We start from the raw sequence: 24537 nt of genomic DNA, 5'->3' as shown, positions 1-24537 counted from the left end.
ATGAGTTCAAGGCCAGCATGGGCTACATAGTAAATGCCAGTCAAGTCTAGACCTCATGTGGAACCCGCTCTCAAAATAAAGCTAAGGAGAGAAAAGCAAAAACAAAAAACCAAAAAATTTCCTCACTCCCTAGCCTGTAGAGGCAGCATTAGCACGATTTCTTCAATCTTCATCTTGCCAACCCTTCTGCTAGAGTGTGAGGAAGAAGTCACATGACCCAGGGTCACCTGTCCAGAATGTAATGATGCTTCATTACCCCCTAGCCAAAGACTACACTGCTTTGTCCTTCTTCCCTGCCCCTCTGTTAAGCACCAGAGGAGCAGGCAGGCACCCTGCTGTAAGGGGAAGTTGTGTCACTAAGGTCTTGTTCCCCTATTGGTTCTTGATTTGTCAATGAAGGCCAGGGGCCAATGGTTGGATGGAAGATACAGGTGGGACTTCCAGGTCCCAAGAGAAAAAGGAGACACAGGGAAACAGAGAGGGGCTTTTCTGTCATACTTTGGAATGAGAAGAAAGCAACAGCTATGTAAGGTCTGGGGTCAGCTAGGACCTGCGGCCTCTGCTATGGTGGGGGCCAAGGATGTTGGCAGGGGCTAGCTGATACAAGCCACTAAGTTTAGGGCAGAGGGAAAGACAGGTAATAAATTGATAAGGGCACACATTTCCAAGTAGGAGGTATCTGTGCCTAACAATTGTGCCACAGAAGACAAGCTATAAAGTGACAAGCTAAGTGCATGGTTTTTTTTATCCCCAGATTCAAAAGGAAGCCGGGTTAGGGTTGATTGTGATCCATTCCACAGCTGAGCAAGGTGGGATAAACGGAACCTGGGAGGGGCTGGTAGCACGGTTGCAGCTCCCAGGCTAAGGCAGGAGCGAACATTTAAAACTACATGCAACACCCTGCTGTCCTGTTCTCACTATTCTGTAACAAGAATCTGGACATACGGGCCTGGTACACACACACACACACACACACACACACACACACACACACACACACACACGGCAGCTATGGAATGAGCAAACATTATGATGAATGTCATGCCACCTATGCATGGTGGCCCTAATGAAAGACAGCAAGTGCCTTCTGCTCAGCAAAGCCCAGCCTTCCACCTCAGCCATGGATGCTGTGCCTCTCACAACACCCCAGAGAAAAATGGAGGCAGTTCTGGACTGGGACAGAAGGCCCCCAGGTTTAGCTTGGATTCCCCTGCCAATAAGCAAACCTTTGGTCTTTCTTTACTTCTCTGTGAAATGGGAAAACGGGTGTCTCTAGAACTTCTGCCAGGGAGGAAGAAATGACAGAGCCTTCAAGGGGAGAAAACAGACACAACGGAGCCTGCCAAGTTCTTGGTGACTTATTAAGGAAGCTGGCACCTCCTGCATGTTACACCCGAGACGAACATGAACCCACCATCTGCTCTGAAGGGACTCTCAATTCCTCATTAGCTCTATGGCAAATACATGGTGGATGGAGACTCTGACATACTCAACGATAACCAGAGTTAAACCAATGTATTCACCATAACCCCCAAGGTTACAGCAACACTCACCTAGGGTTAGCTGGGAGAAGCCTCAGAGTCAGCAGCTGATCCAGCCCCTGCCTGCCTGCCTGTTTGGTTTTTTGAGACAGTATCTCCTGTAGCTCAGTGTAACCTCAACAATGTAGCCCAGGAGAACTCCATCTTCCTGTCTCCATCTCAAAAATACTGAGATCACAGTCATAAACAGATTTCTTTTTTAAAAGACAGGTCTCGATATATAGCTCAGAAAGATCTTGGACTCAAGACTTCTGTGTTACTCTCCCAGATCCTGGGGTGGCACAGGCATGTCACCATACTTGGTTCTGCAACTTTCTAGACTTTGTTTGTTTGTTTGTTTGTTTGTTTGTTTTTGAGACAGGGTTTCTCTGTGCAGCCCTGACTGCCCTTGGAACTCACTCTGTACACCAGACTGGCCTTGAACTCAGAAATCCGCCTGCCTCTGCCTCCCAAGTGCTAGGATTAAAGGCAAGCGCCACCACTGCCTGGGCTGTTTATTCTTCTGTAAAAACAGGATCTTGCTATTTATAGTCCTGTCTGGCCCCAGAACATGTTGTGTAGACAGGGCTGACCTCAAAATGATGAGGCCAGGCAGGGTTACACACATCTTTAGCAGGAGGCAGAGGCAGGTAAATCTCAATGAGTTCGAGGCCAGCCAGGGCTACATAGTGAGACCCTGTCTTGAAAACAAAAGAACAAAATGAAGTGCTGGAATGCATAACCATATACAGTTCCTTTATTATTATAATATTTTAATCTTTGATTCATTTTAATTTTTGAGACAGGGTCTCACCATGTGGCTCTGACCACCTTTGAACTCAGAGATCCACCTGTCTCTGCCTTTTGGCTAAGACTTGATTTTTTTTATTATTATTTTAATTAAAAAGCTTCATATGGCCAGGCACCCCAGCACTTGGGAGGCAGAGGCAGACAGATCTGGGTTCGAGGCCAGCCTGGTCTACAGAGTGAGTTCCAGGACAGCCAGGGATACACAGAGAAACCCTGTCTCAGGGTGAATGAAAAGGCTTCATATTTATCTTTGCTTTCTGACTCTGTGTGCACCTTCACCACTTTCAAAAGGATTTTTATGTTCCTTAATTGTGAACGCACACTTGATCCTGTCACAGAGACATCTAGCACACGTATTTTTTGGCTTGGACAACTTCATAAGGACTTCAGGTCTCATAGCACAAACTGCTCAAAGCCTGCCTTTGCGTAGCCTTCAACGGTTTCCCGACATTCTGGGTATAAAAGTAAACAATCCTATTATGGGGCTTTGGGACACCCTTGTTTTGTTTGACGCTTGTGTTGCAGGAAACCAAGCAATGATCATACATCAACTGACAGAACACTCTGAGTGCCCATAAGAGTCATCCCCAGAGGAGAGCCTTTTATATTCCTAAACACAGAGGTAGCTATGAAAGAGCATTTCACCATTGTGGACGTCCACACAGAAGTGTGCTCAGTACCAACCAGCAGGCAGTGATTCTGTATCACTCACAGGCTACGGTGGCGGAGCTGAGCGTCTGCAACAGAGAGCGAATCGCTCTCAAAGCCCCAAATGTTTGCTCTCTGGTTCTTTCCGAGAAGTCTGCTGACCCTTGCACCAAACAGAGCTCTGGATGGACCCAAGCGCTGATCTAAGTTAACAGCTCATCACTCTCAACGCTCCATGCCCAACTGGGCACAGAACTGCCCTGTAACAGGCCGATGGCCAATAATGGTGAAAGGGAGGGTCTCTCACATAGTAGAGACTGAGTTATAAGAATTAACTCCTCGCCGGGCGGTGGTGGTGCACGCCTGTAATCCCAGCACTCTGGGAGGCAGAGGCAGGCGGATTTCTGTGTTCGAGGCCAGCCTGGTCTACAGAGTGAGTTCCAGGACAGCCAGGGCTACACAGAGAAACCCTGTCTCAAAAAAACCAAATCCAGAAAAAACAAAACAAAAAACAAAACAAAACAAAAAAACAAGAATTAACTCCTCAAACACACAGAAGAACTCAAGGGTTCTTGTATCTCTTGGATTCGAGGTCTGGTTCTCACAGCGATGAAAAGGACTGACCGCTTTATAAACGAGCAGAGCAGGGCCACACGAGGAGTAATGACTCCCGTTCCCAGGAACCTGCGATTTCTCCCAGTCACAGCCATTGCCGAGCACATCAGCAGAGGCCCGCCCTCTGCACAGGCGCGCTCATGATCACGGATTATGAGGCAGAACGCCAATTATTGCAGGACGCATGAAAGACTGGACGCATGGACAACTAACTTGCCTGAGCATGCCCAGTTAGTACCCAGAGCTGGAATTTGAAGCTAATTCGAGGCTACACCGGGACTTGGGCTCTAAATGCCACCTTTGCAACTGCCTACTTTTATCACATGCTAAGGTTGAAAAGATTACCCTTGCCAGCAGTGATTCCAGTTTCCTATGACTAAGTGCAGCCCTCAGGATGCCAGGAAGTGGACCCAAGAGAAAGCAGCTTTGTGCCTGCACCAGGATGGTGCATATCCACCAGGGGGCATCCCTGGTCTATGCTGATGATTCAGGCCACATTTGAGACAATGCTAGTTCTTCTTTAAGAGTCAAAGGGCCTGGAACAGGTCAGCCTCCCTCAGGTTGCCTAAGAGTTCTGCATGGCAGAGAACCAGCTATTAGCATCCACAAATCCTCTTCCGACTCAGACAGTTTCCCACTGAATCCAGTTCTCTGCCTTAACTTTGCTCAGGATCCAGCTGATGGGTTCTTCCTAAGAGGAGGGGAACACAGTCCGCATCACAGTCCCAGAGGCTGCTGCACATCAGTTGTACGGGACAAGCTCAGGCACTGCATGTGGTAAGGTGCTCAGACATACACGTAGGCAAGACAGTCATACACATCAAACAAACAAACAAACAAATAAATAATACAGGACTACAAAGAGAGACCCAGCCTCAAAAACTATCAAAGCTGGGTGTGGTAGTGTATGCCATTAATCTCAGCACTTAGAAGGAAGAGGCAGTCAGGGCTATATAGAAAAACCCTACGCCAATAAATAATAAATAAATAAATAAATAAATAAATAAATAAATAAATAGGGGCTGGAGAGATGGCTCAGCGGTTAAGAGCACCGACTGCTCTTCCGAAGGTCCTGAGTTCAAATCCCAGAAACCAACCACATGGTGGCTCACAACCATCTGTAAAGAGATCTGACGCCCTCTTCTGGTACCTCTGAAGACAACTACAGTGTACTTATATATAATAAATAAATCTTTAAATAAATAAATAAATAAACGAGCTATATACAATACCCAGTTAATATTTTTGTTTATTAATAATATTAATAATGTTAGTAATATTAATAAATTTTGTTTGGTTGGTTACCTCCCCCCTCCTCGAGACAGGGTTTCTCTGTGTAGCCCTGGCTGTCCTGGAACTCACTTTGTAGACCAGGTTGGCCTCAAACTCAGAGATCCACCTGCTTCTGCCTCCCAAGTGCTGGGATTAAAGGCATGCATCACCATGCCTGGCAATAAAATCTTTCTTACTCTAAACTACACGAAGGATAAGGCACTATTAATACCAATGTTTGGGAGACAGAGGCAGGTACATCTCTCTCTGAGTTTGAAACCAGCCTGGTCTACCTAGGGAGTTCCAGGACAGCAATATAAGACACACCCCAGGATGTACCCAGGTTGCCTCTGGTCCCCTGGGACAATGCCAAAAGCCCTCCTTAAAGTCATGGTCTCATAGGCACCACAAACCCTATTCCAGGGCCCAGCTCCTGCCAGGTAAAGACAACAGACGTAACTCTTCTAATTCTTCAAAGAGTGCACGAGTCAGAGCCATGGATAAAACGCAGGCAGTCTGGCTTTCAGTGGGACAAGGAAGTGGGACAAAATTGAAACCAAATTTCTGGGATTTCCCTCGGAAAACCATGGAATGGGGTCATTCGTGCAGAACCTCTCTTAGGGCTGACATACTACATACTACATGCTACATACTACATACTGCATACTTCATTACTCAGTTCATTTCCCATCAGTGTGACTGTTGTAATTTGGAGTAGAGGGGTAGAGAGAGGCTTGAGGGGACACTGGGGACAGGGCAGTCTCTCAGTCAGCCTGAGCTGGCTGGCTGTACATCTATAAACCCAGCAATCAAGAGGGCGAAGAGGTTGAGGCCAACAGGTGCTACACAGTGAGATCATGTCTCAAAAAAAAAAAGGAAAAAAAGGAATTTTTGTATATTTTCCCAGGTCCATACTCAGATCTGACACAAGAACAAGAGAGCTGGGTCTCTGAGGAAGAATCTCAACACCAGAAAGGACAGAAAAGACAGCTCAATCACAGTTAGGATCAGGTGACAAGGACAGGCTGGCCCTGGAACCCCTGGTACATTGACATTATGGACCTGACCTTAGGCTTCCAAGGCAAAGGGTTACTGGGGAATGTTTCCTCCTCTGAGCGAAGCCTGGGGTTCCTGACTGGTCCGGTTCCTCTGCTCTCTTCCCTCCCTCTGGGCCTCAGAGCTATCTGGGCTCACGCAGCACTGCCCCTGCAGAAATCAATTGGTAGCCCTGAGGCCCCTGGTCTGAATGAAGGCTCCTTCAGCTCCCAGAGTCGTGGGCTCATAGCCAGGAAGAGGCTACTCAAAGTCACCTTGAAGCTAACAGGAAGCACACACCAAACTGACCCCAAAATCTCCGTAAGCACTATTCTTCAGAAGCAACGCAAATATGTTCCACATCTATGTTCACAGCTCTTAGACACCATTAATCTCCAGGGGGCTTCAGGGCTGGATTTTGGTGTTTTTGCTTTTGTTTTTGTTTTTTTCCAAGACAGGATTTCTCTGTGTAGCTCTGACTGGAGAACTCACTGTGTAGACCAGGCTGGCCTCAAATGCAGAAATCCACCTGCCTCTGACTCCCAAGTGCTGGGATTGAAGGTGTGCGACACCACTGCCCGGCTAGAGCTGGATTTCATGCTGCCTCCAAAGTATCCAATTCATCCATCTCACGCGTTGTTACATTTATTAAATGGGATATTAAGTATGGGTTCATACCTTACTCTGCTCCACAGTTTCCACTAGGTAAGGCCTAAGGTATATTCCTAAACCTCTTTGGTTTCTCATCTGTACAATAGGAATACTAGGACCACCTCTCTTGTCCTGACAGAATCATCAAAAGCACTTTGTAAGTCCAATAGTGGGGTCTCCCACAAGACATTGCTCCACACTGAAGAGTGTAGAAAATAAGGCAGGGCCAGGGAGGTAACTCTGTGACGAGCTCGGGACAGTTCTCCTTAGATCTAGTCATCTGTGAAGTAAGATGGAACCAAAGTCTTCTGCGCATTCATCTTGACATCTCTGCAAATGTTCTCCAGGACTGTTCCTGAGCCTCAAGATCCTTTATGGACAACATGCCTAAGACATGAATCCAAGGCAGGCCAAACAGCTGGAAGAGTAAAGGCATTTGCCGCCAATCCACAAGATCTGAGTTTGATCCTTGGAATGAATTCACCGCATGAGAGAGAGAGACAGAGACAGAGACAGAGACAGAGAATTGTCCTTTGACCTCCATACGTCCAAGCACACACACACACACACACACACACGCACACACGCACACACACATGCACGCACGCACACACACACACACACACTGAAATACAATTTAGAGTTGGGTGGTGGTGGTACATGCCTTTAATCCCAGCACTTGGGAGGCAGAGGCAGGCGGATTTCTGAGTTCGAGGCCAGCCTGGTCTACAGAGTGAGCTCCAGGACAGCCAGGGCAAGACAGAGAAACCCTGTCTCAAAAAAAAAAAACAAAACAAAACAAAACAAAAAACAAAACAAAAACAAACAAACAAAAACAAAAACAAAATGACACAAACCCAGACAGACAAACCTGGTCTAAATGCAACCAGATAAATGCAACCAAAGAAATCGGCTAAGTCACCCCAGTCAGCAACAAGGAAGCCTTCTGGGTATTGAAGGCTGAGAGCCGGCCACAACACTTATGCAGAGGTTATGAAAACAGACTGTAGGAAAGCAATCTCAGGGTTTCAGAACCTGGGGCAGGAGGACCACCACAAATCCAAGGCTATCCTTGGCTTAAAAGGTAAACAACAAAACGAAAACCCTCCGTGTTCACGCAGAGACGCACGATCCTGGGCCTTTCACCTATTGGCAGTTTGATCAGGAACAAATTACTCTGAAGCCTCGGATGTCTTCTCTCGCTTGGGTATGCTGGGGTTTACACACACTAGGTAAGCACTCCTGCCACCTAGGTACAGCCAGCCCTGAGCCTGGGTTTTGACATCTATAAAACGGACATGAGGAGAGGTACACAGCTCAGTGGTAGACTGCTTGCCCAGCAAGTTTAAGGCACCAAGTCAGTTCCCAAAACCAGGAAAAAGAAAAAGAGAGGAGAGGCCCCAGACACATCATAGCATCTCTTTGTCAGTGGTAGATTGGGCTATTAAAGACACTTCAAAACTTAACAGTGACTAGACTTAGGACTTTTTTTTTACTTAATGGCAGTGCAAAAGAAAAACACATTGAAAGAAAAAAAAAAACATACTTTGAATTCTAAGTTCTGATCTGTTCCCAGGCAATCCGATACTTTTGGAAGGCAGCAACGGTCAGCCGAGGCTCCCACTCGGTCCTGTGATGACGGAGATGAAGGGCTGGTCGCCTACAGCGTGCTGCTGCTAGGCAGTGATGTTCAGGAGCACTGATACAGTAAATGCACTGCAGACTCTTGTATTCCATTTGTGATGCTTTTATTACTAAACACTTGTGTTTAGTATTAAGGAGCTATCCCTCCAGGACAGTGATTTGCAGTGGGAAGAAACATTAGGAGAGTATGGGTAGTTTCCCTTGAATTTGACTACGATTTTAGGAATTTAACTTCATATCAAATCTGTGAGATAGGTGAAGAAAAGATACTGGGGAAAGAATGGGAAATCCCAGTTTTTCTTGGGGTGCTTAATGCTCCTGCCTTTATTAGCCTCCCGGGCCTGCATTTCTGTCCTGGACAGCTGGGACTCACTACAACTGCTTGTCGTATCTCAACTTCTGTCCTGAGATCAAATTTAACAGAGCTAGAACCAGACAATGTCTACACCCACACCCGAGTCACTTTTCCTCTGGGATGGAACAAAGGCCTTGTCTTCCAAGCGCTGAAATCAAAGCCCGCATCTGAAGCAGATGGCCACGGACCATCTGAGCAACTTGACGGGCAGAGAGCCAGTCTTCAGTGCTCATTTGTGAACTGTGGAAGGGGGACCAGGGGAAGGCTAAGAACCTTTTCCCAGATTAAAACTAGGAAAGATGTTGCCTGCATTATATACACGAATTATATGCACAGTATCAAATGATCTCAGATTCCATCCCCAGCGTGTTAGATAATAAAATAATTAGAAAACAAATAAAAGTCTGTATTAAATTCTCATCATGTTTAGTTGGCTGTGTGTGTCTGCACACTCGTACATGTATTTGTGCCTGCCTCTGTGTGTATGTGTGTGTGTGTGTGTATCTGTGTGTGTGTGTCTGTGTGTCTCTGTGTCTCTGTGTCTGTATGTCTGTGTCTATACCAAGTGGATCTTGGGAACTGAACTCAGGTCATTAGATGTGCCTTTACCCACTAAACTATCTTACCAGATTCAAAGTCTACAATTTGAAACAAAGCTTTGAAAGGTCTGAACCAAGCATAATATACAAGTTCACAATTCCAGCAATCAAGAGACTAAAGGCAAGAGGATTCAGAATTTGAGGCTAGCCTAAAATATAAATAAGATCTATATCAAAAAAGAAAGGGGAGCTGGAGAGATGGCTCAGAGGTTAAGAGCACTGACTGCTCTTCCAGAGGTTCTGAGTTCAATTCCCAGCAACCACATGGTGGCTCACAACCATCTGTAATGAGATCTGACACCCTCTTCTGATGTTTAAAGATAGTACAGTCATGAAAAACCAAATAAATAAATACATACATACATACATACATACATACATACATACATAAAAAGGGCTGGGCGGTGGTGGTGCACGCCTGTAGTCCCTGCCTCTGGGAGGCAGAAGCAGGTGGGTTTCTGAGTTCGAGGCCAGCCTGGTGTACAGAGTGAGTTCCAGGACAGCCAGAGAAACCCTGTCTTGAAAAACCAATAGATAGGTAGGTAGGTAAGTAAGTAGGTAGATAGATAGATAGATAGATAGATAGATCAGACAGGCAGGCAGGCAGGCAGGAAGGAAGGAAGGAAGGAAGGGGGGCTAGAGAGATGGCTCAGCAGTTAAGAGCACTGGCTGCTTTTCCAGATGTCCTGAGTTCAATCTCAACAATCACATGGTGGCTCAAAACCATGTATGATGTGTTCTGATGCCCTCTTCTAGCATGCAGAGTACATGCATCTAAAATATTCATTTACAAATAAATAAATAAATAAATAAATCTTTAAAAAGAAAAAAAAGAGGCAGGAGGATCAGGAGTTCAAAATCACAGTGAGTACAAGGCCTGGGCTATGTGAAACCCTATCTCAAATAAATAAATTAAAAATAAGTAAAATGTGGGGCTGAAGAGATGGTTCAGTGGGTAACGTGCGGCTACTCAAACACCAGGAGCAGAGAGCCAGCTTTACCCTGGGAAAAGCCAGGGAGGCTGGAGCGGCTGTAAACCTAGCTTGTAAGCAGCAGGTTTCAGGGCCTGATGGGAATCAGTCTAGTCAACTGGTGAGCTCCGGTTCAGTGACCAGCTAAGGCTCAAGAGAAGATGGGGGAGCAGTGGCACGGTTCATCGGGTCAAGAAACTTGCTGCCAGGTCTGATGACCCGAGTTTGATCATCAGGTCTCACTCCCACTGTTCAAAGAGAGAACTAAGAAAGTTTGTCTCCCGATCTTAACCCTTGTGCCAAGGCTCACATTCCCACACATACAATGAATGAATGAATGAGTGTTTTGTTGTTGTTGTTGTTTTGTTTTTGTTTTTTTGGATTTGGTTTTTTCCAGACAGGGTTTCTCTGTATAGCCCTGGCTGTCCTGGAACTCACTCTGTAGACCAGGCTGGCCTCGAACTCAGAAATCCACCTGCCTCTGCCTCCCAGAGTGCTGGGATTACAGGCGTGCGCCACCACCGCCCGGCTGAATGAGTGTTATTTTAAAATAAATGAAAAGTCGGAAGCTATAGAGCAAACACCCAACTTCATCCTCTGGTCTTCATATACTCACAGAGACTGCACACACACACACACACACACACATTTGTGCACACATATACATACACAAACACACAAAAAGATTTGAGAATAAGTCAGTCACCTCAGATTTCCAAGTTATCAAAATGTGTAGCCTTTCCCCTTAAACTCAGCCCAATGAGAACGGCGCCCACATCTCCTGAGCCTCCCTAAACTATTCAGTGCAGGGCCAGACACAACATAAACATGTAGTAAAGACCTGAGGCAGAAATACGGAGCCATTCTCCTAGCTAGAACCCGGCTCCGCTGACCACTAGCTATGATGTGATTGTTCCCTCTGAGCCTCAGGCTTCCCAGCCCAGGATAGTGAAGGACGAATTCACAGGATTACAGGTGAGAACAAAATGAACTCACATTGTAAACATTCAAGAGGAGACAAGAGGTTATAATAATAATTAAATCAATGAATAGAGAAACAATTCTCTCTCTCTCCTCTTTTTTTTTTTTTTTTAACAAGGGAACCAAAGAGTATCAGTTGGCTCCAATATCTCTTTAGAGAGAAAGCTAACACAGGCATGGCAATCAGGATCCACAACCGTGAGAAACCTTATCTCCCCAAGATCCCTTTCCGGAACCCTAAGGTATCTTCTGGAGGTGGGGTTGGGAAGGAGAAAGCCAGGTGTGGTATGGCCCGATTGAGTCCAAGGCCTTCCTGATCTACACGGCAAATCAATCCCCATTCTCTCTTCCAGCCCCTTTACTCCCCAAATTCCCAAAGACTAAATGTAACTAAATGTAGTCTATAGGCCACATAAACTCCTACTTCCCACAGTGGTCATTGTCTCTGAATGTATCCCTGGCTGAAACCAGCCAGGTGGAAAGTCCCTAGGGCCCGAATTAGCTGTAGAAAAAAATTGGCACACTTTCAATAGCAACCAGAGGTTCATATGATCAGAGTCAACCAACCTCAGATTGAAAAGATTTCAGGAAAAAGAAAATTCTGACTGGTGGGAAATTAATTCATATCTATAATCCTAGCAACCAGGAGAGAGACTCAGAAGAGCAAGAGTTCAAGGCCAGCCTGGACTACATAGGGATAACCTGTGTAGTTCACAGCTTGCACTTTAGGGCTAAGGGTATAGTTTGCTGGACCCCTCAAAAGAAAATTAAGTAAAATAATGTTCCTGTCAGTATGTTACATTGTGGCAAATACGTCATGACAATTCCTTCTATGGCACTACCATTGTATTAGATAATGAAAGTATCCCAGGGGAGCCTTAAACCCATGAAAAGATAAGCAGATTAGCTATAAATGCTGTGCCGTTTTATAGATACACTCAGATTCAAGAAATCTGAATTTTAGGACCATTGAGGACTTACAGGATAAATCCTCCAATGATACTAACAAATAATTGTAAATGCAATGTATGAGCCTTAACTATATGTTAGAATCGAAGAAGGAGGAGGAGGAGGAGGTAGCAGAGGAGGAGGAGGAGGAGGAGGAGAAGAAGAAGAAGAAAATCAATAAAGAAGATAGATTTGGGGGACAAGTGGGAAACTGCTCACTACACATCGGCGCAGTGTCTGTGTTCACTTCCTGAGAAAAGTTTATGTGTGTGCCTATGTTTATACAAAAGAATACCTTTTTGGGGAGCTTGAAATTTTTCTGTATAAAAAAATTAATAATCAAATGATAAGACAATCAAACAAACTTGTAGATAGGTGTTAGAATGCCTTCAGGCAGGGGCTTGTCCCTACAATAGCAATGTAGTGGAAAGGTGTGATAAAAGCTTGTTAAGAGGTTTTCAGACTTAGAGCAAAGTAAAAAAAGGCACACTTGTAATCCTGGTACCCAGAAGCAGCGGCAAGAGGATTGAGAGTTCGAAGCCAGCCCCGGTTACCTACGGAGGGAGAAGCTAGCTTTTGGTATATGAGCCCCCTCCCCGTACACCCCGCCCTGTGAGGCTCAGTGGGAGGCTCAGCTAACTCTCCAGGGATCTATGCTAGATCTCAGAGAACACATTTCCAAAAGCCTTGGTGAGCCTCCATCCAGCTCTTGACCTCCCGGAATGGCCGTGCAATTATTATTTTTTAAAGATTTGTTTTATTTTATATATACAAGTACACTGTAGCTGTCTTTAGACACACCAGAAGAGGGCATTGGATCCCATTACAGATGGCTGTGAGCCACCATGTGGTTAATAGGAATTGAACTCAGGACCTTTGGAAGAGCAGTCAATGTTTTTTGCTTTTTTTTTTTTTTTTTTGGATTTGGTTTTTTCGAGACAGGGTTTCTCTGTGTAGCCCTGGCTGTCCTGGAACTCACTCTGTAGACCAGGCTGGCCTCGGAACTCAGAAATCTGCCTGCCTCTGCCTCCCAGAGCGCTGGGATTACAGGCGTGTGTCACCACCGCCCTGCTTCAGTCAGTGTTCTTAACCACTGAGCCATTTCTCCAGCCCAGGCCAAGCAATTATTTACACCCATATGTTTCTCAAACTATTGTGATATGCCACAAGGTGATACAGTTGAGAACTGTTACTGGTGTGAAGCCAAATGTCAGAAACAGCATCAAATCTCCTTTTCTTCAAAGGGAGTCTGGTTTACTTATGTCATTACAATAATAAAAAGCTAATACAAGATTCCAGCCAATGCAAGATTAGGAAAATAAATTGAAAGGTATAAAGATGGGAAGAAATACCAGAGACATTCTGAGATGTCTGTGTGTGTGTGTGTGGGGGGGGGGGGGGATGTCACATCTAGAGTTCTAACACTTACAAGGCTGGGGCAGGGGGCTACAAGCTAAAGGCCAGCCTGGGCTACAGCACAAAAGCCTGTCTCAAAAATAAACAATAGGGGCTAGAGAGATGACTCAACCAAACACTCTGTCCACAAGGCCCTGGGCCTAATCCTCTGAAACTCTGAATGGAGTCTTTCCCTATGACGTGGTACCCTCATATCTCTGGCCACAGCTATAGGAAAGGAGCTAACAGGAAACGTCACACATTAATAGAATGTTATGTTCACTGATTAGAAAACACAATACTATGAAAAGCCAGTTTTCTCACATTTTCATATTTAAAAAAAAACCTTTTAGGTGTATTTCTTTTATTTTAGGTTGTATCTTGCCTGGGCTCGAAAGTGCCTGCCTCCTAGTTTCAGCCCTTCAGGAGCTGGAAGGGGAGGGACTTCATGAAGGTGAGGCCAGAGGAGACTAATGCTATCTCAACAGAACAATAATACATGCAAGGGGAGTTTTTAGAACAGCGCACGGCACAGAGACACATGTCTACAATTAGGAGACTAAGGCAGTGGAATTCCAAGTTCAAGGCCTTGCATACCTGTGGCAGTGAGGTTAAAATGAGGGTTAAAAACACTGACTATGGGGTAAGGAACCACTTAAACCAGAGCAATACCACTGGCCAAAACAAAAACAAAAACAACATACTGCTGCCCGTCCCACAGGATCTAATCGCTAGGACTGTAGGCATGTGCCATCACTCCTGACCTTTAACCTAGCAGCCATCAGACTGCCCCAAAAATCAGGATCATAAATCTATCAACTGTGAGATATTCACGGAATGGAAACCTATACAGCAGAGAAATAAATCTATGATCACAAGCAACAAATACTATGGACTGCCTATGTAGAAAGCTGAGTAAAAGAAGACAATACCGGGCCTGCAGAGATGGCTCAGTGGTTAAGAGCACTGACTGCTCTTCCAAAGGTCCTGAGTTCAAATCCCAGCAACCACACGATGGCTCACAACCATCTGTATTGGGATCTGATGCCCTCTTCTGGTGTGTCTGAAGACAGCTACAGTGTACTCATATACATAAGATAAATAAATAAATCTTAAAAGACAAAACCACAAGGCAATAAACATAAAGTAACAGGCAAGAGGGGTCCATGATGTGTTAGGTCTCCATGATATGTTACGGTGCCTAAAATCAGTCAACACTATTAGCATATGTGCACTTCCTTATATGTATGCTCCAATTAAGAAGTTTTTTAGGTAGAGTATAGAAATGGAAACTTGCTCATTTTTATTTTTAAAGGCAGGTCACTGCAGACTATGACACACGTTTACAGTGGCAGCCACTTAGAGAGCTAAAGTAGGAAGAATACTTGAGCCCAGGAGTTCAAGACCAGACTGGAAAACATTCTAAAATCTTTTTATACAAATGAAAGTCAAGTCGCTAGTGAGGAACAGATGGCCAGGAGACAAAAGCTTGATTTTAAAACAGCAGAGGAACTACAGCCAGAGTTAGCCAGAGCAGCTGGGCATGCCTCCCCACAACCCTTTGTTCTTTTCTGCTTGTGTGTGTGTGTGTGAAGTATGAGTGTGTATGTGTGAGTGTGTGAGTGTGGGTGTATGTATATGTAAGTGTGTGTGTGAGTGTACACATGTGTGTGTATATGTGAGTGTGTATATGTGTGTATGTGTAAGTGTGTTTGCATGATTATGTATATGTAAATGTGTGTGCATGTACATGTATGAATGTGTATGTGTGTGTGAGTATACATATGTGAATGTGAGTGTGTATGTGAGTGTTTGAGTGTGTATGTGGAGGTCACAGATTGATATCAGGTGTCTGCCTCAGTCATTCCACAACATATACAGAGAGGTAGGGTCTCTCACTTGAATCCAGAGTTCACCGATTTCATTTAGTCACCCAGCTTATCCACAGATCCTTAACCCCTGAGTCCTGGGAAGTACTGGGATTACAGATAGCTTCCACACCTGCTCGGCGTAGACATAGGCACAGGGATCCAACCTCGGGTCTTCATGCATTCAAAGAATTGCTTACCCGCTGTGCCATCTCCCCAACGCCCCTTCTGAATTTGGTTGGTCGGCTGCCCCAGCACTGTCCTCCTAGCAGAATGTGAGTTAATGGTCAGAGCATGTCTCTGTGCCTGGGAAACCCCGGAGAACTGCTGTTTCCTCACTCTCTGTCCCCATGGGCGGTTAGTTCCTGGGGCTCACTGTCCCCAGTGAACCAGCTTCAGGACAGGCATCCCAGAGACATGACAAGGACAGGCCTGGTACTGTCAGGAAGGAGGACGTTGTGGTGGCCAGGTATAGGCCTGGAGCGCCTGGTCCTATTTTTACCTTCAGAAGGGGAGGCAACTGCCTAAAACAAGTCAGAAAGAGGAAGGAAAAAGAAACAGAAGAAAAGAAAGGCAGGGGCTGGGAGATGACTCCGCAGATAAGGCGCTCACTAGGCCCTAGGCAAGAGGCGACCTGCTGAGATAATTTCCTCTTGGGATAATTTTAGACTACAAGGTCTATCGAGCAGCAGGTCACACACTGGATATATTACACAAGTCACACTATCCTGTTAGGGCTTAAGCCATCCTGAGTTACATTCGTCACCTCTGTTCTTTATGATAAATGCACCACTCTCCAGAAAGAAGCCCATGCGCACCGAGGCTACAATGGACAACTGTCATACCCCAGGAGAGCTGCGGCCACCAACGTCCTCAGTGTCCAAGCTCTCCAAACCTCCCTGAAGCATTTACGTCATGACCCGAGAATATGGGAAGAGAGCAGAGCATGATGGCTCATACCCATAATCCCAGCATGTAGGAGGATGAGGCAGAAGGATTTCTGTGAGTTTAAGCCCAGCCTGGACTACAGAGTAAAAGCTTGTCTCAAAACAAAAACAGAGCTGGACAGTGGTGGTGCATGCCTGTAATCCCAGCACTCTGGGAGGCAGAGGCAGGCGGATTTCTGAGTTAGAGGCCAGCCTGGTCTACAGAGTGAGTTCCAGGACAGCCAGGGCTATACAAAGAAACCCTGTCTCGAAAAAAACCAAATCCAAAAAACAAACAAAAAAGAAAAAAGAAAAAACTCCTGACAGAGATGAAAGCTGGTGAGCTGGCCCTGCTTTCCTAGTGGATACACAGTTCCAATCAGGCAAAAATGCTGGAACCATCCAATGGGATTCATGAGAACCATGAGGTCCCAGCGACTGTATCTGGAAAAGGCTTGGAGAGTTAATTAGCAAGTCCAGGAAAGCAACAGTGCTTAAGAAAGCTAAAACAGCCAGGTGGTGGTGCTACACGCCTTTAATCCCAGCACCCAGGAGGCAGAGACAGCCAGATCTCTATGTGGTTGAGTCCAGGCTGAGCTACAGAGTTCCAGGACACCCAGGGCTACACGGAGAAACCCTAAAGCAGCAGCTACAATCTCAGCACCGAAAGAGCACTGTGAATTCAACCAGACTTGTTACACAGTAAGACCTTGTCTTAAAAACCTAAAAGAGCAATCGTAGCAATTATTCAGGTCACGCTGTCTGACAAGCCGCTAGCCCACTGCCTTCATATTCCACAGGTGTGCTTTTTATACATTCTAATCCAGTCACGTTAATACTCACTAGCATGGCCATCATCAAAAAACACAGATGGGGTGTAAAATGAGGCTGAGGCTGGAGAATAGCAAGTTCTGGACCTGCCTGGACTTTATAATGAAATCCTGCTCTAAACAAAAATAAACACAAAAGCCCAAGAAACAAAACTAAATAAACAAGAAAACACTCAGTGCATAAAGCAAAAACCACAGCAAGAAGTCCCAGACAGATGAGGAACAAAACTGAGCCGTTGTACAGAGCTGACCGACCAGGACTTGCTAAGGAACTGATCAGCAGTTAACACTTACCTTGTACTGTGGTATGAGGATCTCTGAAGCTCACAAGCTGGAATCTCACTTTCTCAATATAGAAGTTGGGAGGTGGGGCCCGAGGGGAAGTATTTAGGTCTTGAGGCTGAACCCCTTAGGAATGGATTAATGTCTCCTGGGACTGAATTAGTTACTACAACATTGAGGCAAAATGTCCCTGGCCTCCTCCCGTGCCTGCGTGGTCTTTCTCTGTCCACCTGAGTCGGAGCAGCACTTAGTAAACAGACACCCACACACTAAGTTCTCGGACTTGGCCAGCCCCACAACCATGAGTCAACATTAACCTCTTCTTTGTAAGTCACCCAGTGACGGGTAGTTTGTTGCAGCAACAGAAAATATGACTAAGATGCCTTAAGACTGAGAAATGAATGTTCATGAGAATTTGTACAATTCACTGCGTTATTCATAACAGCTAAAAGGGTGGAAACAGCCAAAATGCCCATCAGGGGATAAACAAAATGATGTCTTTTGAAATAAAGAAAATGAAGGAAGCGTACAAGGAGGCAGATGAAGGGTTCGGGGGGATGGTAATGGGGAATTACATAGCAGTGATGGTTGCAAAATATGAATATTCAAAAAACCCCACTAACCCAGATACTTTAAATAGGGGGGTTATGTTATATGAGTTTTATTTTAACTTAAAAAAATGTTGAGCAAAGAACATAGCAGAGTTGGTAGAAAAGTTGCCTGCCATGTGTGAGGTGCCAGATTTTACTTTCCAGTGCCACATAATTAATTAATCAAGTACCAATGCCCACAAAGAAAATAATCAAATCACATAGGTTCCCCTTTACTCCTAGTTTTCAGCTCCACGAGGCTTCCCATCGTACTCAAGAGCCAAATCCAAATTTCCCTGGGGCTTCCAGGGCCCTGATGATCTGGCCCTGGGGTGTCTGCCAACACATTCTCCTCTGTCACTCAAGGTTGAAACAACAACTTTATACCCCTGGCCTCTTCCCTTGATCAGCTCTCACGGTCTAGACTATTTTTTTTTCCTATGGCTGATAATTTAAAGATTGATGGATGGATAAGTAGTTTTCACGTACGCATGTCTGTTTTTGTCTGCTGATGCCTATTAAAGCCAGAACAGGGCGTCAGATCCACTGGCGCAGGAGTTCCAGGTGATTTTAAGCAGACATGGGTGCTGAGAAACAAACCCAGACCCCCTGGAAGAGCAGCAAGCACTCAGCCACTGGGCCATCTCTCCAGCCCCAGAGTTGACTGTTACCACTAGAGTATCTGTTCAAATGCCTCCTCTCTTCCCTGACAACTACGCCTGAAGTACAGCCCTACTGTGCGCTACCCGTCACCTACTTTATTTCTTCAAAGCTCTTTCAATCACTGGAAAGATTTGTCCTCAACGTCTTTATTACCTGTCATCCCTCTAACGAGGGCAGGGGCCTTCTCAGTTACAGCCATAGCCTACCATAGGCAAGAACTGATTTTCCAGAAAGAATGGCGTTATTGAAGGACTTTCTATGTGACCTGAATCACCACCTGCTATCTGGTGGGGCAGGCTGAGAGCGCTAAGCCACTAGCCATCCTTGGCAGGTCCTCGGAGAGCCATTTGCTGAACACAGAGTGGCAAGCCACACCCTGGGCCTGCCTAGAACCTTAAGGAAGCTGGAGGCATAGCCCCTCCCCCGTGAACACGTGAAAGTCTCTTAGGGGTCATGAAGCGCCCAGTGTTGACCCAGCAACCCCACAAACAAACACAAAGGAGAGATCTGAGATCGCATGGCTGACACCCAAGATAGAGACCCAGTCCAAATCACCTCATAAAACTGTCCTGGCAAACATCCTCTGAGCCAGCTCCTCAGGACTTTGCAATCTAACCTGTTCTCAGAGTCAGGCGGTTGCAGCTTACACCTGCTCCCACCTCCTCAGGGAAGCACGTTCTTCTCTGAGGCAGCTGTAAGTCTAAGAGGGCAGGCAGTGAAGGCCTCCCCTTCCCTTCTCCTGCAAGGCCTCTGGCACTTACCCACCAGGAGTTTGACGTCTCGGACAGTGAAATCAGGGTCTGGCATCCTGGGGAAAAAAAAGAAGTATGGATATTTAGTTGAAATAAATAGACAGACAGATTTAAAAAACAGACAAAAAACAAAAACAAAAACTAACCCACAGAGCTAGACCCTGAGTCAAAGGGGAAGCCATTTTTCAAGAGGGGGTTCCTTATTCTAAGCTTGGGAATATAAAAGAACCCAGAGGACAAACCTGATAGACCAGGGAAGTACCCTGAAGGAGGTCACCCAAAATCACACAGTAGGCTCCCTACCAGAAAAGAAAGACTCTAGCAGAGCCTCAGGGAAGGACAGGACATTCCTGATCAACTTACGGCAGGACAAACTGAAGTGTGGTGTCAGGGACCAAACACCTGCTTTAATTTAGGGTGTCTCTGACCCTTTAGAAAATATTTTCCATACAAGTTAGATGGACTGTGGGAGAGACCCCTCTCTATATATACTCAGAGGGAATGCTTTGGAAGCATTGAAATACGAAGATTGTAGCCAGGCGGTGGTGGCGCACGCCTGTAATCCCAGCACTCTGGGAGGCAGGCAGATTTCTAAGTTCGAGGCCAGCCTGGTCTACAAAGTTAGTTCCAGGACAGCCAGGGCTACACAGAGAAACCCTGTTTCAAAAAACCAAATCCAAAAAACAAAAAACAAAAAAAACAAAAAAAACAAAAAAGGAAGATTGTGAGTTCCAGGCTAGCCTCCGCTATACAGCAATACACTATCTCGATAAAAATTAACAAAGTTAGATAATGAATAAGGAAAAGACAGAGTCGGAAAAGGGCTCGCCTGTCATGCCTTTATGGACAGTGGCATAAGCCCACAATCCCAGCACTTGGGAAGTGAAGCAGGAGTTCAGGTATTCAAGGTCATCCTCTACCACATGGTTAAATCTCTGAGGCTAGACCGGCTCTCAAAACACACAGACAAAATGGAAAAGAGAGAGGCTAAAAGGCAGGTGCCTCAAGCCTTTAATGTCAGCACTCAGAAAGAGGCAGGAAGGTCTCTACATAGCAAGCTGCACGCCAGCCAGTGAGGAAGATGCTGAAAGTCTCACATCTCTGTTAGGAAGTACCTGAATAGGCCTAGCAGCAGATGCCAGAGTGGGAGGCAGCCTAAAACCCCTTTCCTATCCCTGACCAAGGAGTGGAACCTGTTCTTCTAGCCTGCCTCCATCTCTTCCCAACCCAGAACGCTGGCAGTTCTGCAGTTCTCTGCCAGAATATAAAACAGACAGAGGCAAGTGGGGATAGGAGAGGAAACACACGCCCTTCACAGAAAGAGACCCATTTCGCACACATTAGGAGCATGTTCAGAAAACATGCATCCTGGTACCTCGCCTAGGCGCAGAGGATGGCCAGTCCCTTCCCAACCCACGCTTCAAGCAATGCTCAATAGGAAGGTGTGACCAGAATAGACCAGAAAGCAACAGCGGGAGACCCATCCTTGCTTAAATGACCAGGATAGACTAGAAGTGGGTGTGGGAGATCCACCTGTGTCAATTCCCTAGGACTTCCAGATCCCCGGAAAAAAAGATCAGCTTTTCTTCTCAGGTAGGCCTTGAACAAGGAGGAGTTGCTCTTTTTAGACAAAGTCCTCCTGGAGGCGCTAAGTGGTGTGAGGAAGGCAGAGAACCCAACCCAAGCTGTGAGCTGTGATAGGGAGGAAGGCGAGGAAGAAGGGGTTAATTTCAGCACTTACTTGATCCCTAGTCCATCCTTGTCCCGAAAAACCAGGGGAACCCTGAGAGCTTCTCTCTGTACGTACTCATAGTTAAAATCTGTTTGGGTATTTGAATTAAAAACAGTTATTTGGTTAAGTTATTGAGGAACAAATGAACCACAACCTACTGATGAGGGAAACAGAAAACGGGCAAGAGGCAGATCCGCTAGATGGAAAATACCAAGAAAATAGATAAGGGCAAAACCATGCCATTCCACTCCCATCAGCATCTCTGCCTACTCATTCCCTGCATGCCCCACGGGTCCCAACTTGTCAATGAACAGCCCAAGGCCAGCCAGGGCTGGGGAGGAAACTTATGAAGAACTCTATACTGAAAACTCACCAGCAATTGAGAAACAGGGACAGGCAAACCCATCCCAGGCTGAGCTGAGGCAGGAAAGGGACAGCACAACTGAAGCCTGCTACCTGGGAGGACCTGAAGCCCCCAGAGACACTGGGGAGGAGGGTCCTCTGAGCATCAGTGAAAATTGTATTGTAATATCCTGGATGGTGAAGGGGGTTGGGGGGGAGCCGGTTTCCTTGGAAACTATGTATTTGGTGCCAAAATAACTAGGGAACTGGGCACAGATTTGTTGTCTTCCTACAGTGCAATTCTTCTGGAGCCCATCGCAAGACTTGCTCCAGCTGGATAACCAGGAGGGTAGCTGGTGCGCTCTGAGGATAGGGCTCAGGAAGACCCCTCCCCTCCAAAGGAAACCATCACAAGGCAGTTTTCTCTCAGCAGCTTGCCTGGTAGAGAATCCCCCTCCAGAGCCTATCCAAAGCCCCTCAGCTTTTGCCTAATTTCTTTTCCTTCCTCAAGTCCCAAGCTAGTGCCTCTGACCCAACCGTATCCCCCAGAACGGAGGTGAGGGATGCTGAGATACATCCTCTCTTCTCCCTGATTGGGTTACTAATGCAAGATACTGAGGGCACCAGTCCTCTCCAAGTTGGTCAGAAAGGAGGGAGAGGGCTCTGGGGAACCTAAGCCCAAGGGAAACAGTTCACCAGGGCAGCCTTTGGGGGGAGGAGGAGGCCAAAGAGAGAGAGAGAACAAAACCCGGAGCTGAGAAAGCCCTGACCCCAGCGGCTCAGACCCCAGGGGCTCCCAGTGAATGGAGAATCCTCAGGATTTACTGGAGAGAAGGTTGCGAAGCTTCTATTTTGAAGCTAAGGGTTCCTTCTGCATTTCGGCTCCCTCCCTCCAGTTTTGGGGGAAGATCTGAATTAACAAGCAAAACCCAAAGGCCCTTGCCTTTGAAAGAAGCCAGGACAGCAGCTTTAGGGACTGCCCTTAGAGTTCCCTAGATGGTAACCTTCTCTGTCCACACACACCCCAACTCCCCACCCACCCACCCACCCTCCACTCTCAGCTTCCACAAATGGGCCTGAGAAAAAGCTCACAAACCCTGGCCTGAGGATTCCTGACAAATCACTAGGAGGAAGCGTTTGCACATTGTTTTCTCATAGGCTTTGCCAAGGCCCAGTAAAGTGGAGAAAGAAAAGGAGAAGAATTAAAATCCTATTTGTACTGAGAAAAATATAAACGCAGCTGAGGCTGGCACCCTGCTTTTGGGTGAAATGTGTTTGGGGGCAAAAAAAAAAAAAAAAAAACTTCCCTCCCCCCACTTCTCCCTAACTTCACCAGAGCCCCAGGAGGCGGGGAGCACAAAAGAGAAACTTCAAAAAATGCAAAGCCGGGACAGTATCCTCGAGGGCTAACTCCAGGCCTCAGCCACTCAAGCATAACCGGGAGGAGGGAGGCACTTCCCCCTGCTGTCAGCCCACTGAGAGGACAGGGGTTTCCAAGGGGGATGGGGAAACGCAAAATGGAAAATGAGTAATTGAAAGAAAACTTTAAAAAGTCCACACACCCTAGGAAGGCGTGGGTAAGTGAGGGCTTCTCCCAAACTCCAATCCTACAGGCCAAAATAGGTTCTGGGTGCAGAGTCTACAAAAGACCCCCCGGGATGCTTGCTGGAGAGGTGTGGGGCTCCTAAAGCTTCATCTCAAGCAGAAGTATCACCCAACAAGTCTAAGAAACACCTCGGCCATACTGTCATTAAGAGAGCCAGGGAGAAACCCAAAGCCAGGAGGTCCCTCCAAAACCGAAGCGCGTCCACCGGAAAGGCCAGAGGACACAGAGTTCTCATGTCAGGCATGGAAAAAGATTCTGTCTCCAGAGAGGTACCTAAGTCTTCCACTCAAACTGCCAAGGAACCGGGATTTTTAGCTCCAGGCCCGAACAGGTAATTTATCACACATACAAACTAGACCCTCCCCCCCCCCAATTCGAACCGTCTAGGTTACTGTAGCGCTAAAGGCTTCCGGGCTTGGGGAGGAGGGGGTAGTGGCAATAATGCCCAACAGCCCACTTAGTCCCTTCTCCAATCCAGCAGGGCAGGGCCCAAGAAGGGAGAAAGGCACTTCAGACCCAAGGCTCAGACTCAAAGCTCCAAGGGGCGTACCCCTAACAACCGAAGGCGCTGCCATGCCGGCTTCAGTGCCTAAGCCTATTTCCAGTTCATAACCCGCAGGGCCCAGGGTGATAGTCTGTTTGGGAGGCTTCAAGCTTAGGGCCGTCATGCCGATGTGATGTCCTAAGGATGTCAGGAAGGGTTCCTGCCAGGCACTGCACCTCTGGCAGCGCAGAGAGCGCAACTGGCTTAGGAGAGTAAGGATGCTGCGCTCACGCCCTCCCTCAGTCCCAGAGTCTGTCCCTGGGTCCCTCTCAGTCCAATAGCCCCTTGGCAGTGACCATCCTGGTACTAATGATGGGTACAGTCAGGGCCTAGGCCCACGCCAGGCCCAGCCCTCTTCCTGCCTGCCCTCCTCCCTTACCACCCCCCCACCCCCAGTGCTCAGTCTGGTTTCGTCACCGGATCCCCTGGAATGGGGGACGCGGGCGCGAAATACGAACCTAGCCACGGGCAGCTCCCTCCCCACGTGCGCGCTGGCCCTCTGCACAGAGTGCAGCCAGGAGAGGGGGTGCCTCACCTTTGCCTTCCATAGCATGCACGAAGTCCCCCTGGTATAGCTGGCTATGTAGCTTCTCCTCCAGGCTGAAGCCACGGACGCTGACAATTTCCTCCACGTCCGACAAGTCTTCGTTCTCGTCGTATCTCTGGCGGTCAATCGCACGCTGCGGGGACCCAACCAGAGAACCCGGGACATTACTGAGAGGACTTGGGGGTCTCCTCTCACCCTGGGCCCACCAAGAACAGGTGCAAGAGTCGCGCGCCCACTGCACCCCCAGCATTGCAATCTGGGCAACTTTGCGCAAATGCCAAAGATGTTGGAAAGCAGAAAAGGGGGCTCGCACCCCCCCAAGGCCCGACTGCCCTTACACGAAGCAATCCCTTCCTGCATCTTTGGAAGCCATGGACGTGCTATTTGGGGGCTTTCCTCTACCGCCACCTC

The 24537-nt window shown here is 46.9% G+C and overlaps 1 protein-coding gene across 5 annotated transcripts in view; it reads right to left on the bottom strand.

Moving 5' to 3' along the window:
• The window catches only part of Kdm2b (lysine demethylase 2B), a 146679-nt gene that overhangs the window by 94769 nt on the left and 27373 nt on the right, over positions 1 to 24537 (bottom strand). For all 5 annotated transcript variants that reach the window (XM_052168301.1, XM_052168297.1, XM_052168300.1 and 2 more), the window contains 3 exons: positions 24115 to 24259; positions 21097 to 21175; positions 19365 to 19411 (listed from right to left, as the gene is read on the bottom strand). In XM_052168301.1, the coding sequence (XP_052024261.1) occupies positions 19365 to 19411; positions 21097 to 21175; positions 24115 to 24259 (271 nt within the window). The remainder of the gene's footprint in view (positions 1 to 19364; positions 19412 to 21096; positions 21176 to 24114; positions 24260 to 24537) is intronic.

This window comes from Apodemus sylvaticus, chromosome 22 (assembly GCF_947179515.1).
Source record: "Apodemus sylvaticus chromosome 22, mApoSyl1.1, whole genome shotgun sequence".
NCBI classification, from domain to species: Eukaryota; Metazoa; Chordata; class Mammalia; order Rodentia; family Muridae; genus Apodemus; species Apodemus sylvaticus.
This window is presented reverse-complemented; position numbering and strand designations above follow the sequence as displayed.